At 39.0% G+C, this 13,439-nt stretch overlaps 1 protein-coding gene across 3 annotated transcripts in view; it reads right to left on the bottom strand.

Moving 5' to 3' along the window:
- The window catches only part of PTPN9 (protein tyrosine phosphatase non-receptor type 9), an 82,424-nt gene that overhangs the window by 24,403 nt on the left and 44,582 nt on the right, over window positions 1-13,439 (bottom strand). For all 3 annotated transcript variants that reach the window (XM_060618013.3, XM_060618010.3, XM_060618012.3), the window contains 3 exons: window positions 12,131-12,236; window positions 3,692-3,802; window positions 1,104-1,432 (listed from right to left, as the gene is read on the bottom strand). In XM_060618013.3, coding sequence (XP_060473996.1) covers window positions 1,104-1,432; window positions 3,692-3,802; window positions 12,131-12,236 — 546 coding nt within the window. The remainder of the gene's footprint in view (window positions 1-1,103; window positions 1,433-3,691; window positions 3,803-12,130; window positions 12,237-13,439) is intronic.

The raw sequence follows: 13,439 nt of genomic DNA, 5'->3' as shown, positions 1-13,439 counted from the left end.
GCTTGAAAATTGCTCTGCTTTCTTGTTTTTTTCTTACTTCCCTTTGCATTCTTGCTGTTTATTGACGGATTTCTCAATTGTTTCTTCTTTCTAACTCCTCTTATCAGTTTCCTAACTCATTCTTTTCCCTCTTTCCTTTTGCTAAAAGGCTCTCTCCCTGAATCTTCTTTACAGCACACTGACTAAGCTGGACAGGAATTATAAGGGGAAAGAGGTATTCACAGAATCATGGACTCCGAAAACATTTAAGCTACACAAGTAGGTAGACATCAGAGACTAAGATCACATATTACACAGAGGAAAACCAGGGTGCAGGGAAGGGAAATAACGTGTATAAATCACAGAGGGGACTTCTGGCTATGCTGGAACTTGAGCCCGGGACAGATTCCCTGGTTTTCAACAGAGCTTCACTTGAAGAGACAGAAATTTCTGCTGCAGCCAATGAAAAAAGTGTAACATAAATGAGAGCAGCAGTAAAGAGAAATGATCTATGCCCTATGGCTAACAATACTTACTGAGTAATCATGAACCAGTTATAAACTAGCCAGGTAGTTCTGCAGTAGAATTTAGATAGAAGGAAAATCCCACAAGGCTAAATGCCTAAGAGTTAATTCTTTTCTGTTACTGTGAATTATTTTAAATGTTCCAGTACCCTCTTCAGAAAGCAAAGTGGCTTTTTTTTTGGCTTGTTTTGTGTGTGTGTGTGTGTGTGTGTGTGTGTGTTTAAGAAAGTAATGTTATACTACAAAGGCTCTAGGGAGAAACTGCCCAAATAGAGAGCCTACATTTTTGAGCCAATATTTTTGTTTTTTCCTAAAAACACTTGCATTTCAGAAAAATATTTTAAAATGTGTCCATTATTACATGGCTCCCCTGCCAGTACTGAAGACCTCCAGAAATTTCAAAATATAGGATACTGACAACAAGCACCAAAGCAGGAGAGGCGTCTTTCTGGATAAGAAAATCATCATCTAAGTGAGAGTGATGCTTCGTAACACAAGGAAGGGCCTCTGTTAAGGAAATGAGGTGTGGAAGGAGCTGTTGCCAACACACACCAGAAGCATGTTAGTAACCGATTGTTGTCCCAAACCTTTCCTACTTACATAGAACAGTGGAAAGTGCCAACAGGGTTCTCACGGCGGATGTCTTCATACTCTTCATATATCCCCCGCTTTTGTCTGGTGCTAACATAGTCCATCAACTCTTGGATGGTCATGGCGTGGGGACCCGGAACATGTACCGAGTCCCAGTCTAAGGCAGGAGGGAGGGAGAACAGGATGATCTCATCGAAGGGATCTGGGTGGCCGTTCATCTGGGGTAGGAACTGGAAATTCCAAGTGGCAAGGTCAATTTTGACGTATCCACCCAGGTTTTCTGGAAGGCACTCCCTGGGCAGGTGCTGGGTGACCTCAGATGTCTTTAATATCTGAATCTGGAAGGCCAAAAAGAACCATGTGAGTACGTAGGGGGGGGAAAACATAGATAAGTTGAAGATAAAGAATAGGTGTGTTTATATTAGATTTGAAGAAGGGGATGAGATTTGCTTGAAATACGTGGTATACTTGTGAAAGAAGTAGACTGCATTTCATCTGCCTGGGATTGAAGTCTTTTTCCCAAATGTCTGACTTCCAGGAATGTATATCAAATGCATTCCTGGAATTAGGGGTCCTTTTATAAATCTTGAAAGGATGGTACTGTGAACAAAGCCTTTATACTATTAACAAGGCTTCCCAGTGCCATCTCATGCAGGTATTTGCCTTTTTGACTACTAAGAACGCACAGGTAGTGATTTTTTTGGTCAACCCCATACTAAGGTAACCAACTCTAAGCCTGGTGCTTTACTCACAGCTCAGTATGGATGTTCTCAAAGATAGCTTTCTATGAATATAACGCAAGACCAGCCACCCAGAGACAGGGTAGCCCAGGAAAACTGCACGAAAAGTAACCCGAGTCTGCTCTCTGTTTAGACACAGCCTTACTGGACCAAATTAGCCTAGTTGGTTCTCCGTGAAATCTGCGTTGAATGGGAATGCTTGTCTCTCTTACTATTGCCTCTTCTTGGAATGTCCTCTTTTCCTCCTCAGCCTCTTCAAGGAGCAGCTTATAAAGCTCACCTCTCCCTGACTGCCAGAGACAATATTCTCCTCTGGGCTCCTTCCTGCAGAGCCACAGTTTTCTGCACTTCTGCCTCTGTGTTCCCTATCAGGACCATGAACTCCTCAAAGATAAGGAAAGTCTCACTCAATTTTTAATTCCCAGGGCCCAGAGCCTGGACTGTAAAGGTGCTCATGTATTTTGAGTTTATACGCACATTTATACTTACATAAACAAGTGCAAGAACTTGCCTAAAGAGGACTCTCAAAGAGTTACCTTGGAAAAGATCTCTCCTATTCCCAGTCACTAGGTCTCCAAGTACTTCCACAGAGCCAAACGTCTTCAGTTTTCCTCTCCAACACAAGCCTCCTCAGCTATAAAGATCTGCACTGTTATCGCTAATATAACCTCATAATTCTTTTTAAAAAAAAATTTTTTTTAACGTTTATTTATTTTTGAGACAGAGAGAGACAGAGCATGAATGGGGGAGGGTCACAGAGAGGGAGACACAGAATCCGAAACAGGCTCCAGGCTCCAAGCTGTCAGCACAGAGCCCGATGTGGGGCTCGAACTCACGGACCGTGAGATCATGACCTGAGCCGAGGTCGGCCGCTTAACCGACTGAGCCACCCAGGCGCCCCTATAACCTCATAATTCTATATTACAAAAATCTCTAATAATATTTCACACTATATTATGACATAACTCTTATTATGTCAATGCCCTTTCTTTCAAGGGTGAGAAATGAATGAATGAATAAAACCATAATCTTTCAGTCCTGGAACATTCAGGGGATAATAGATTAAAGATAAATTTAGAAAACACTTTTGAAGTTAGGAAACAACAAGCTGTTTTCAGAGAAAATGCCAGGAATGGAAGTAGAGAGAGATAGTGAGAGAGTCTCCTCCACCACCCTGGTGGTCAAAGGGACGGATTAGTATTTCCAGTTGAACAAATTCAAACACCTGTTCAACTAATGCAATTCCATTAGAGATTGTTAAATATGCATGTACAGCACTAGGCTAAATTTTGGAAAGGGGAGCTATCCTTAAGTTATCCATGGGACACACTCCTTCAGTGCTATCTTTATGCAAGTTGCTATGGAGGGAGAGTGCCAAACAACTATGTGTAGCTCCTAACTTCAAGAAACTTGGAATACAGTGGGAGAGGGAGCCTGTACTGAGCTGAGTAAAGAATAAAGCAGAGAGGGGCACCTGGGTGGCTCAGTCGGTTAAGCATCTGACTTCGGCTCAGGGGTGAACTCATGGTCTGTGAGTTTGAGCCCCACGTCGGGCTCTGTGCTGACAGCTCAGAGCCTGGAGCCTGCTTCGGATTCTGTGTCTCCCTCTCTCTCTGCCCCTCCCCTGCTCATGCTCTGTCTCTCTCTGTCTCTCAAAAATAAATAAACGTTAAAAAAAAATTTAAAAAAAAAAAGAATAAAGCAGAGAATACAAGTGGATACGTTAAGAGAAGCAGAAAGCACTTTAGGAAACAAACCAGGAGAATTTTACTGAAGGTAAAAAATTAATTGGCAGGTTTCAACAGTGGGGATGGGAATGTATCTATCCACCTCCAAATAAAATAAAGCTTGCCTTACCCTCTCCCGGACTTTGTCCTTCAGGAGGAGGCTGATGATGGAATAGGGCACTCGGAACCATATTGGTGCTCCCACAATCAGCACTTTCTTCAAACGAGCAGGAAATGCTCCCTATGGAGAACACATATGAAAATTTAAAGATATTAGTTAAAGCACACTGGAACCTGTGACCGTTCGAACGCAAAGTATAGGTTTTCTGCTCTTGTCCCCATCCTTACCCAGCAGGGGGAGTCTACAGCCTAATTTGCGTTTCATTTCAGTAACTACAGAGGTGGTTAAAAATTTTCAAATTATACACCTGACACTAATATAACACTATATGTTAATCATACTAGAATTAAAATTAAAAACTTAATAAAAAAATTAAAAGCTGGTTTACTTTTAAAAGTTATGTTATGTTCTGGGTGCCTGGGTGCCTGAGTCATTAAGCACCTGACTTTGGCTCAGGTCATGATCTTACAGTTAGTCCCACATCTTAGTCCCACATCAGGTGAGCTTGAGCACGCTTCTCTCTCTCTCTCTCACTCACTCTCTCTCTCTCTCTCTCCCTCCCTCCCTCCCTGCCCCTCATGGGATTCTGTCTCTCTCTTCCCCTCATTCACTTGCACCCTCTCTCTCTCTCTCTCAAAAAAAGTTATGTTCTTATTAACATAAGCTTTATGGATCAAAAATATACTGACTTTTGTCAGCATATATGTGTGCATCCTTAAGTTCTGCTTATTAAAACTTTAAGAAAAATTAAATCATGAATAAACAGAACATGAAAGAAACATCTCTCATAACCTTTTATTCTGACATCTGTGTGTTTATAAATCATTTTTTAAGCCATCTCTTCATCTATTTTTGTATTCATTTATTCAATCAATAAATATAATCTAGTGGACACAAGGGCAAATGAGATATAAAGGCAAGGAGACACCTGATCTGCATAAAGCATAAGAATAAAAAGTATTCATTCCTAATCCACAACTCTTGGTTTCCTTTGGTTTAATATCCCAGGCCTTCTCACGGGCAGGGATACCAGGTAATATTGGCATTACTGGAAGAAATTACTCCCAAGGAATAAAAAAACAAAAAACAAAAAAGAGGGAATTGTAGCTAAATATCTTCCACAACTTTCTCCCTATTCTTTTTCAAAAAATTGATTCTCAATTTGACATGTCACTCTCTGGCTATTCTTCCACTGATTTGGGGGGGTGGGGGGCGGGTGGTCCATGAACATTCCCAATAGAGAATATATAGCATCTAGAACAAAATGCTCCATGGACTTCTTCACTGAAGTCTGAGAAACTACCTTTCATCTCTTCCCTCAAAGATACAACAACTTATTTCAGGACCCAAAAAGCCAAGGTCCCTTTAAACTGCCAGATCAAAAACCAGTCTGGAGAAATACCTATATTTCCACAAAATTATAAATAAAAAGCAGAAGCCATTATATCTGTTTCTTCAGAGCAAAGAACTACACACTAAGGCCTGTTCCATTTTAATGACTTTATGGCATCCACATATACTGTTGATGGGACAGTAAATAGTTACATCTTCTAGAAGGCCTCTGGCATTACATATCCTTAAAAATGTGCATATCCTCTGATCAAGTAACTCTATCCTAAGGTAATAACCAGAAACACAAAGATTTATGAACAAAAATGTTTACTGCACCTTTATTTTTGATAGTTAAAAATAGCATTTAAAACTGGAAAAAATATATATGTCTGAAAATGGGTAGGGGCTAATAAAAATGGTATTATAATAAGATTATTACATGACCTTTAAAATGAAGATTTCAAAGATTTTTTTACAACTTTGGAAAATCCCCACAATATAATCCTAATTAAACTAAACAGAATCAGCTATAACCTTAATTTTGTTTAAAAAATTACACATATATTTCACAAAGAAAAAAGATTATAAAGAATTATATCAAAAGCTCAATAGAGTTTCTCTCTGATAAGTGAGATTATGAGTTGTTATTTTCTATAATACTTAGCATTACTTTTATTTTTTACAACCTTATTTAAAAATGTTTATATCCTCTTTTTTTTTAAAGTAATCTCTAGGGGCACCTGGATGGCTCAGCTGGTTTGGTGTCTGACTCTTGATTTCCCCTCAGGTCATGACGTTGCAGTCTATGGGTTTAAGCCCTGCATCAGGCTCTGCAGTGACAATTCAGAGCCTGCTTGTGATTCTCTCTCTCTGCCCCCACCACTCATGCTCTCTCTCTCCCTCAAAATAAATGAATAAACTTAAAAGAAAAGTAATCTCCATGTGCAATGTGGGGCTCGAACTCATGACCCAGGGATCAAGAGTTGCATGCTTTACCGACTGAGTCAAGCAGGTGCCCTTAAAATGTTTACATCCTTGGATCTGGTAGGCCTACTCCTAGAAATCCACAAACTATTTTATGTGCAAGATATGAATATAAAAATGTGTTTGCTGAGAAAACTGTTTATTATAACAAACGGGAAAAAATATCCAACAACATAGAAATAGTTAAGTAAATTATTGTAAATACAGGATAGACTATCATTCAATTACAAGTGTTCATAAAATAAAGTTGTTGGAGCTCACTGTATCTTGAAATTGTACGAACATAATTAAGACCATATTGAAAAACATCTAGAAGAAAGTGTCCTACACCAAAATGTCAACAGTGTTTATTTCTGCATAGTATCAAAGGCAGTATTTCTTCTTAATGTATATTAGTCTGAGTTGTCCAAATTTGTCTACAATGAAAATTTTTTCTGATTATAATAGTATTTTAACTATAAAAGGTAAATGTGAAAAAAATTAGCCACCCTATAAATAATAATCAGCATAAAAGTATAACGGTAAAAACATGTGATTTATAGTAACACTTATGCACACACACACACACACACACACACACACACACACTACCTCTCTCCCTATCTTTTTCTCCCTGAAAGTCATTGGTCTTACAAACAAGATGATTTATCCTTGGTGTGTGCTGTATGTTTTTATATGTATGTATATGTATCTTTTAGCCTAGGAATCAACTACGTAAGACACATGTAAGATAAATAAAATAATTTTAAAATGTTATTGAAAGACATAACAAAAGACTTAAAAAAAAGTAGAGCATTCTTGGATGGGAGATAATAACATTATAAAGATGTCAATTCCCCCTGAAGTAATTTGTTAATTCATTATATCCAAATAAAATCTGAGAATGTTTCATTTCCCTCAAATGTGACTGAATGACTCTAAAATTCATCTAACCAAAAGGTGATGATTTTTTAAAAAAATTTCTCATCAGATTTAAAATTTGGAAAAAGTGGCTACCCTCTGGGGAATGGCACTGGGTGTATGATGAAGGGTGTCAGAGACTTTTCCCTGAATTGCTTTTTTTTTTTTTTTTTTTTAATTTTTTTTACATTTATTTATTTTTGAGAAACAGAGTGAGACAAAGCGTGAACGGGGGAGGGGCAGAGAGAGAGGGAGACACAGAATCTGAAGCAGGCTCCAGGCTCTGAGCAAGCAGTCAGCACAGAGCCTGATGCGGGGCTCGAACCCACGAACTGTGAGATCATGCCCTGAGCCGAAGTCGGACACTCAACCAACTGAGCCACCCAGGCGCCCCCTGAATTGCTTTTTAATTGCTTTTATAATAAAGGGCTAGGAGTGCCTGGCTGGCTCAGTCAGTAAAGCATGCGACTTTTTTTTTTTTTTTTTTAAGTTTATTTATTTATTCTGAAAGAGACTTTAAGAATTGTTGTGCGCCTGTGCACAACCAACGGGGGGGGGGGGGGGGGGTAGGAGGAGAAGGAGACGAAGAGAGAATCCCAAGCAGGCTCCATGCTGTCAGCAGTATGGAACCTCATGTGGGGTTCAAACCCATGACCTGAGCCCAAATCAAGAGTCGGTTGACAGAGCCACCTAAGCGGCCCGTTTTTTTTTTTTTTTTTAAGATTTTATTTCTGGGGCACCTGGATGGCTCAGTCAGTTGCACATTGGACTTGGGCTCAGGTCATAATCTCGAGATTCATTAGATCGAGACCTGCATTAGGCTCTGGGCTGGCAGCATACAGTCTGCTTGGGATTTTCTCTCTCTCCCTCTCTCTGCCCCTCCTCCACTCACGCACATGCTGTCTGTCTCTCAAAGATAAATAAACTTAAAAAAAAAAAAAAAAGAAAGATTTTATTTTTTTTAAAGTAATCTCTACATCCAACATGGGACACAAACTCACAACCCCAAGACCAAGAATTGCACACCCCACCAACTAAGCCATCCATGCGCCCGCAAGCATGTGACTCTTGATCTCAGGGTTGTAGTAAGTCCCAGCCCCGTGCTGGGTGTAGAGTTTACTTAAAATAAATAAATAAATAAAATACAAACACAATACAATAAAATACAAGAAAATAAAGAAGAACTAGTTACAAAATAAAGTTTGCTTTCAATATGCATGTTATATATCAATAAATTTAAATAAAGAATACAAAAGTCATGTAAAAAGAATAAAAATGCAAAAAACAGTCAAAACAACTTTTAGAAATAAGATTGTGACAGGAATCTTGTCCTATGAGATATTAAACTTTATTATTATAAGATTAAAATAAATAAAACAGTGCATATGTGTTAGTCTAGATGACTAGATCAAGGGAATAGAGTATCCAGAGATGGGACAGTGAGTACCATATAGTGTAATTTAAAGGTATTATCTCAAATGAGTAGAAAAAATATGTATTAGTAAATGCTGTCCAGACAGCTATTTGAAAGCAAATTATTTTATCTATAATATTATGTATCATATATGACATATATACATTTTTTTTGTTGTTCTGTTTTGTTTTTTAAGTTTATTTATTCTGAGACAGAGAGAGCCTGTGAGTTGGGTAGGGACAGAGAGAGAGAGAAAGAGAATTCTAAGTAGGCTTGCTTTGTCAGTGCAGAGCCTGATGTGGGGCTCAAACCCATGAATGGTGAGATCATGACCTGAGCTGAAATCAAGAGTTGGACGCTTAACTGACTGTGCCACCCAGGCCCCCCATGATGTATATTATTAAATAAAGTATATATAATATAGTAAAAAAAATTACAATGAAAAATAAAATATAGGTGACAAAAGACACCATAAAAATGAATAAATTATAAACTACAAAAAATGCTGCTAACACATACTTAGTAACATCCTTAACAAGTCTTACAAATTAGTAAGAGATAAATACTTTTATAAAAAACTGGGTAAAATATATGAGAATAAAAAAATTTTAAATATCCCTTGGCAATGAATGTGAAAATATGCTAACGCTCATCATTAATAAGAAAAACACCACATAAAAACGTGAATATGATTAAAATCCAAATAATAAGTTAATGTTGATAAGACTGGTAAAAAAGCCTGTTGATAGGAGTATAAATTTGAACTATGTTTTTAGAAGGTTATTTGGCAATATTTATCAAAATTTAAATGTGTAGTGCGCTTGGGTGGCTCAGTCGATTAAGCCTCAGACTCTTGATCTGGGATCAGGTCATGATCTCATGGTTTATGAATTCAACCCCCATATTGGGTTCTGCGCTAATGGTGTGAAACCTGCTTGGGATTCTCTCTCTGCCTCCACTCCTCTCCCACTTTCTCCCTCTCTCTCTCTCTCTCTCTCTCTCTCTCTCTCTCTCTCTCTCAAAATAAGCTTAAAGAAAATTTAAATGTGTGAACTCATTTGCTTACAGCAATGAGAATTTGCTTATAGCAATTTATCATGAGCAAATGATTGGTCAAATATACAAAAATGTATGTAAAACAATGTTCACTGAAGCCTTTGTAACACCAAAAAACCGGCATGTCATTTTTTCTGCTTGATATATCCATAAAAAGAATACTCTTCTACCATTTAAAAAAATGAGGAAGAAGAGCCTTGGGTGGGTTATTTGGTTGGGGTCCAACTTCGGCTCAGGTCATGATCTCACTGTGAGTTCAAGCCCAGCGTCGGGCTCTGTGCTGACAGCTCAGACCCTGGAGCCTGCTTCGGATTCTATGTCTCCCTCCCTCTCTGCCCCTACCCTGTTTAGGCTCTATCTCTCTCTCAAAAATAAAAAAAAAAATTTTTAATAAAAAAAAAAAAACAACAACCCTGAGGGAAGGGGCACCTGGTTGGCTCAGTCAGTAGAGCATGAAACCCTTGATCCTCAGGGTTGTAAGTTCAAGCTCCACGTTAGGTGTAAAAAAAAAAAAAAAAAAAAGCCAGGTGGGGGAAAAATGAGGAACAGCTGCATGTACTGACACAGAGTAACCCATGACATGAAAAGATGACGAAGACACGATTGTTAACTAAAAAAATGGCAAGTTAGGGGCGCCTGGGTGGCTCAATCGGTTAAGAGTCCAACTTTGGCTCAGGTCATGATCTCACGCTCCCTGAGTTCAAGCCCTGCATCAGGCTCTGTGCTGACAGCTCAGAGCCTGGAGCCTGCTTTGGATTCTGTGTCTCCCTCTCTTTCTGCCCCTCCTCTGCTCAGGCTCTATTGTCTCTGTCTCAAAAATAAATAAAAACATTAAAAAAATTTTTTAAAATGCCAAGTTACAACCACTGAATATAGAACTCCATATTTATAAAGAAAAAAATCATATATCATTCTCATCAATACAAAGAACTGAATCACAGCTACATGGCATAATAGGGATTTTAGTAATATGATGATGAGTGACAAACGCCAAGTGCCAGAAAACAACATGCAGCACAACATCTTCTTTATGTACTCGCTGTTATAAAGCTATAATAGTAAATAAACACTTCTAAAAATCCAGTTTGCAGTACTCCCAAGGGAGGTCCTAGAACAAAGACTGCCGAGACTCTTAGATCAGTGTTTTTCACACTGTAGGTTCTCACTCAGTGGGTCCTTAAATTAATTTAGTGGCTCATGACTAACATTTTAAAATATGAAATAGAGGGGTGCCTGGGTGGCACAGTCAGTTGAGCTTCTGACTTCAGTTCAGGTCATGATTTCACAGTTTGTGAGTTCAGGCCCCACATCAGGCTCTCTGCTGTCAGCACAGAGCCTGCTCTGGATCCTATCTCCCTCTCTGTCTCTCTGCCCCTCCCCTGCTGGGTGCTCTTTCTCTCTTTCAGAATAAATAAACTTTAAAAAGAAATAAGTAAATCAATAAGAAATAGAATAATAAAGTGACTGTAAATACTAAGGGTAAAGCCTGTTTTGTGTAACTTTTTTGTTTTGTTTTACAAATATATACACACAGATCCACACACCCTAATCCTAGGATTCTGAATCTAAACAGCTCTGAAAGTCTGAAGCTTCTTTTGTAAGTTTGGTCCAAGAATTCATGGAGCAGCAAAATCTCACCTGAAATGCCATAGGCTGTTTATAGCCTTTATTTGTCTCCACTCATTCATTATGAATAACACATTTCATTGCAAAAATATTTTTATTTTTTTTAATGTTTATTAATTTTTGAGAGAGAGAGAGAGAGAGAAGAGACAGAGCACAAGCAGGGAGGGGCAGAGAGAGGAGACACAGAATCCAAGCAGGCTCCAGGCTCTGAGCTATCAGCACAGAGCCCAATGTGGGTCTTGAACTCACAAGCTAAGAGATCATGACCTGAGCCGAAGTTGGACGCCCAACTGACTGAGCCACCCAGGTGCCCCTTCATTGCAAAAATATTAATGTTTGATTATAAAGTGGCATATATATCATATTATCTTTTAAAGTTCAAAACATTAAAAAAAATAGCAAATAAATTTCAAAATGTTACAAAATGCTTCTGGACTTAAGAGTTTGAGATAAGAGGGCGCCTGGGTGGCTCAATCAGTTAAACATCCGACTTCAGCTCAGGTCATGATCTCACCGCTGATGAGTTTGAGCCCCACATTGGGCTCTGTGCTGACAGCTCAGAGCCTGGAGTCTGCTTCTGACTCTGTGTCTCCCTCTCTCTCTGCCCCTCCCCTGCTTGCATTCTGTCTCTCTGTCTCTCAAATATAAATGAACATTAAAAAAAATTTTTTTTTTTAAGTTTGGGATAAGAAAGTAAGGACTTATCTATATATATAACTCCACACATATGTGTATAGGTCAGTGTACATACACTTTTGTATATGAAGTCAACATGTAAAACATATGTCTGACTAGACTGAGACAAAAAAGTCTGAAAGTCACTAGCGAGGTGACACTTTTCAGACACTGAGCATACCTAGGCCTTCATGAATTCTTATTCTACACAACTCCAGGAGAGGGACAACCCACCTTCATGACTCAGAATGTTCCTGTGCATTTCTTATTTTAATTCCTCCCACTTTACTTTTAAGACCATTTCGTATTCTGAGGAAGCAAATATTAGTCATCATTTACAGGTGACCTTTACACTGAACATAATGTCTGCAGTTTACATCATTCCTAAGTCTCCCAAAGATTATGGAAAGAAGTATCCTAACCATTGAAGGAGAGTTGAGGGGGCCCTTTCACAGCCTTACCTTTAGCAGGTTTAGGACTTTCTTGCCAAGATCCAGCTCAAAGTTGGTATAATTAGAACCACACATGTCATAGATGAATACCAGTCCATTCCTCTGAGTTTCAAAACTGTAAACCAACCATTGAACAAAAACATTTGTAAGTAATAAAATGGATGAGGCGGGTTGAGAGCCTAGGGCAAAATCAGAGTATGGGACAGATGCGGGACCAAAATAACTACCTCCCGGAACACTGGTTTTACAAAAAGATGATTTATCTTTGGTTTTTGCTATGCTTCTCGTGATATTGCAATTTATAATAAAAAATATATATTTGGTCTTCAGCGTGGTTGCCGGCACAGAGCTCCTAAAACTCTCGGAATTCCTAAATGAAGAGGGAGTTAAAGGTGTCTTTTGTGATGTTAATAAGAGAACTTCTGGAATGCCCCAAGCCATCACTTAAGGATGAGGGTGGTTGCCAGGGGAACTAAGTGATTAGAGGGTTGGTACTTTCATCCCATACCTCCCCCTTCCCCCCTTTCCCCTCAGGGAAAGGGATTGGAGATTGAGTTCAATCTCAAATAGCCAATGGATGATTTAATCAGTCCTGCCACGTGATAAAGCCTCCATGAAAACCCAAAAGGATAGGGTTTGGAGAGCTTCCTGATGGAGGTGCTGAAAGAGTGGCCCTCTCAAAGAGGGCATGGAAGCCCTGTACCCCTTTCACTAAAGCTTTCTCTATGTGTCCCTTCCGTCTAGCTGTTCTGGACTATATCCTTTTATAATAAATTGGTAACCTAGTAAGTAAAATGTTTCTCTGAGTTCTGTGAGCCACTCTAGTAAATTCACTGAAACCTTCAATCTATATAGCGTGTTGATAAGAAGCACAGGTGACAACCTGAACTTGCCACTCCCATCTGTGAATGGGGGTGGGGGTGGGGAGTAGGGGAGATAAATCTTGTAGGATTGAAAACCTTTAACCTCTGGAATCTGATCTAACAGGTAGACAGTGTCAGAACTGAGTTGATCGTAAAACACTAAGCTGGTATCTGAGAACTGCTTGGAGGTGTGGCAGAAAACCCCCACATGTTGGAATTGGAATTATGCTTATTGATGCATGTTAATCAAGTGCCAAACTCCTATGCTGAAAATGTTCCAGAGCATCTAGGTTATCAAAATTTGAACTGTTTCCTCCCAGGTTTCTGAATCTGCCTATCCAAATTTTGTAACATTCCATCTTCAACTCAAAAGCTTCCTCTTCCATAAAACCTCCCTGATAACTGTGATCGAAATGTACTGCCATCCTTTAGCCCCTGTAGCCCCATAAATCTTC

This window comes from Panthera onca, chromosome B3, assembly GCF_046562875.1.
Source record: "Panthera onca isolate mPanOnc1 chromosome B3, mPanOnc1 haplotype 2, whole genome shotgun sequence".
NCBI classification, from domain to species: Eukaryota; Metazoa; Chordata; class Mammalia; order Carnivora; family Felidae; genus Panthera; species Panthera onca.
Note: the sequence above shows the minus strand (reverse complement) of the source record. Positions and strands in the feature narration are given on the sequence as shown.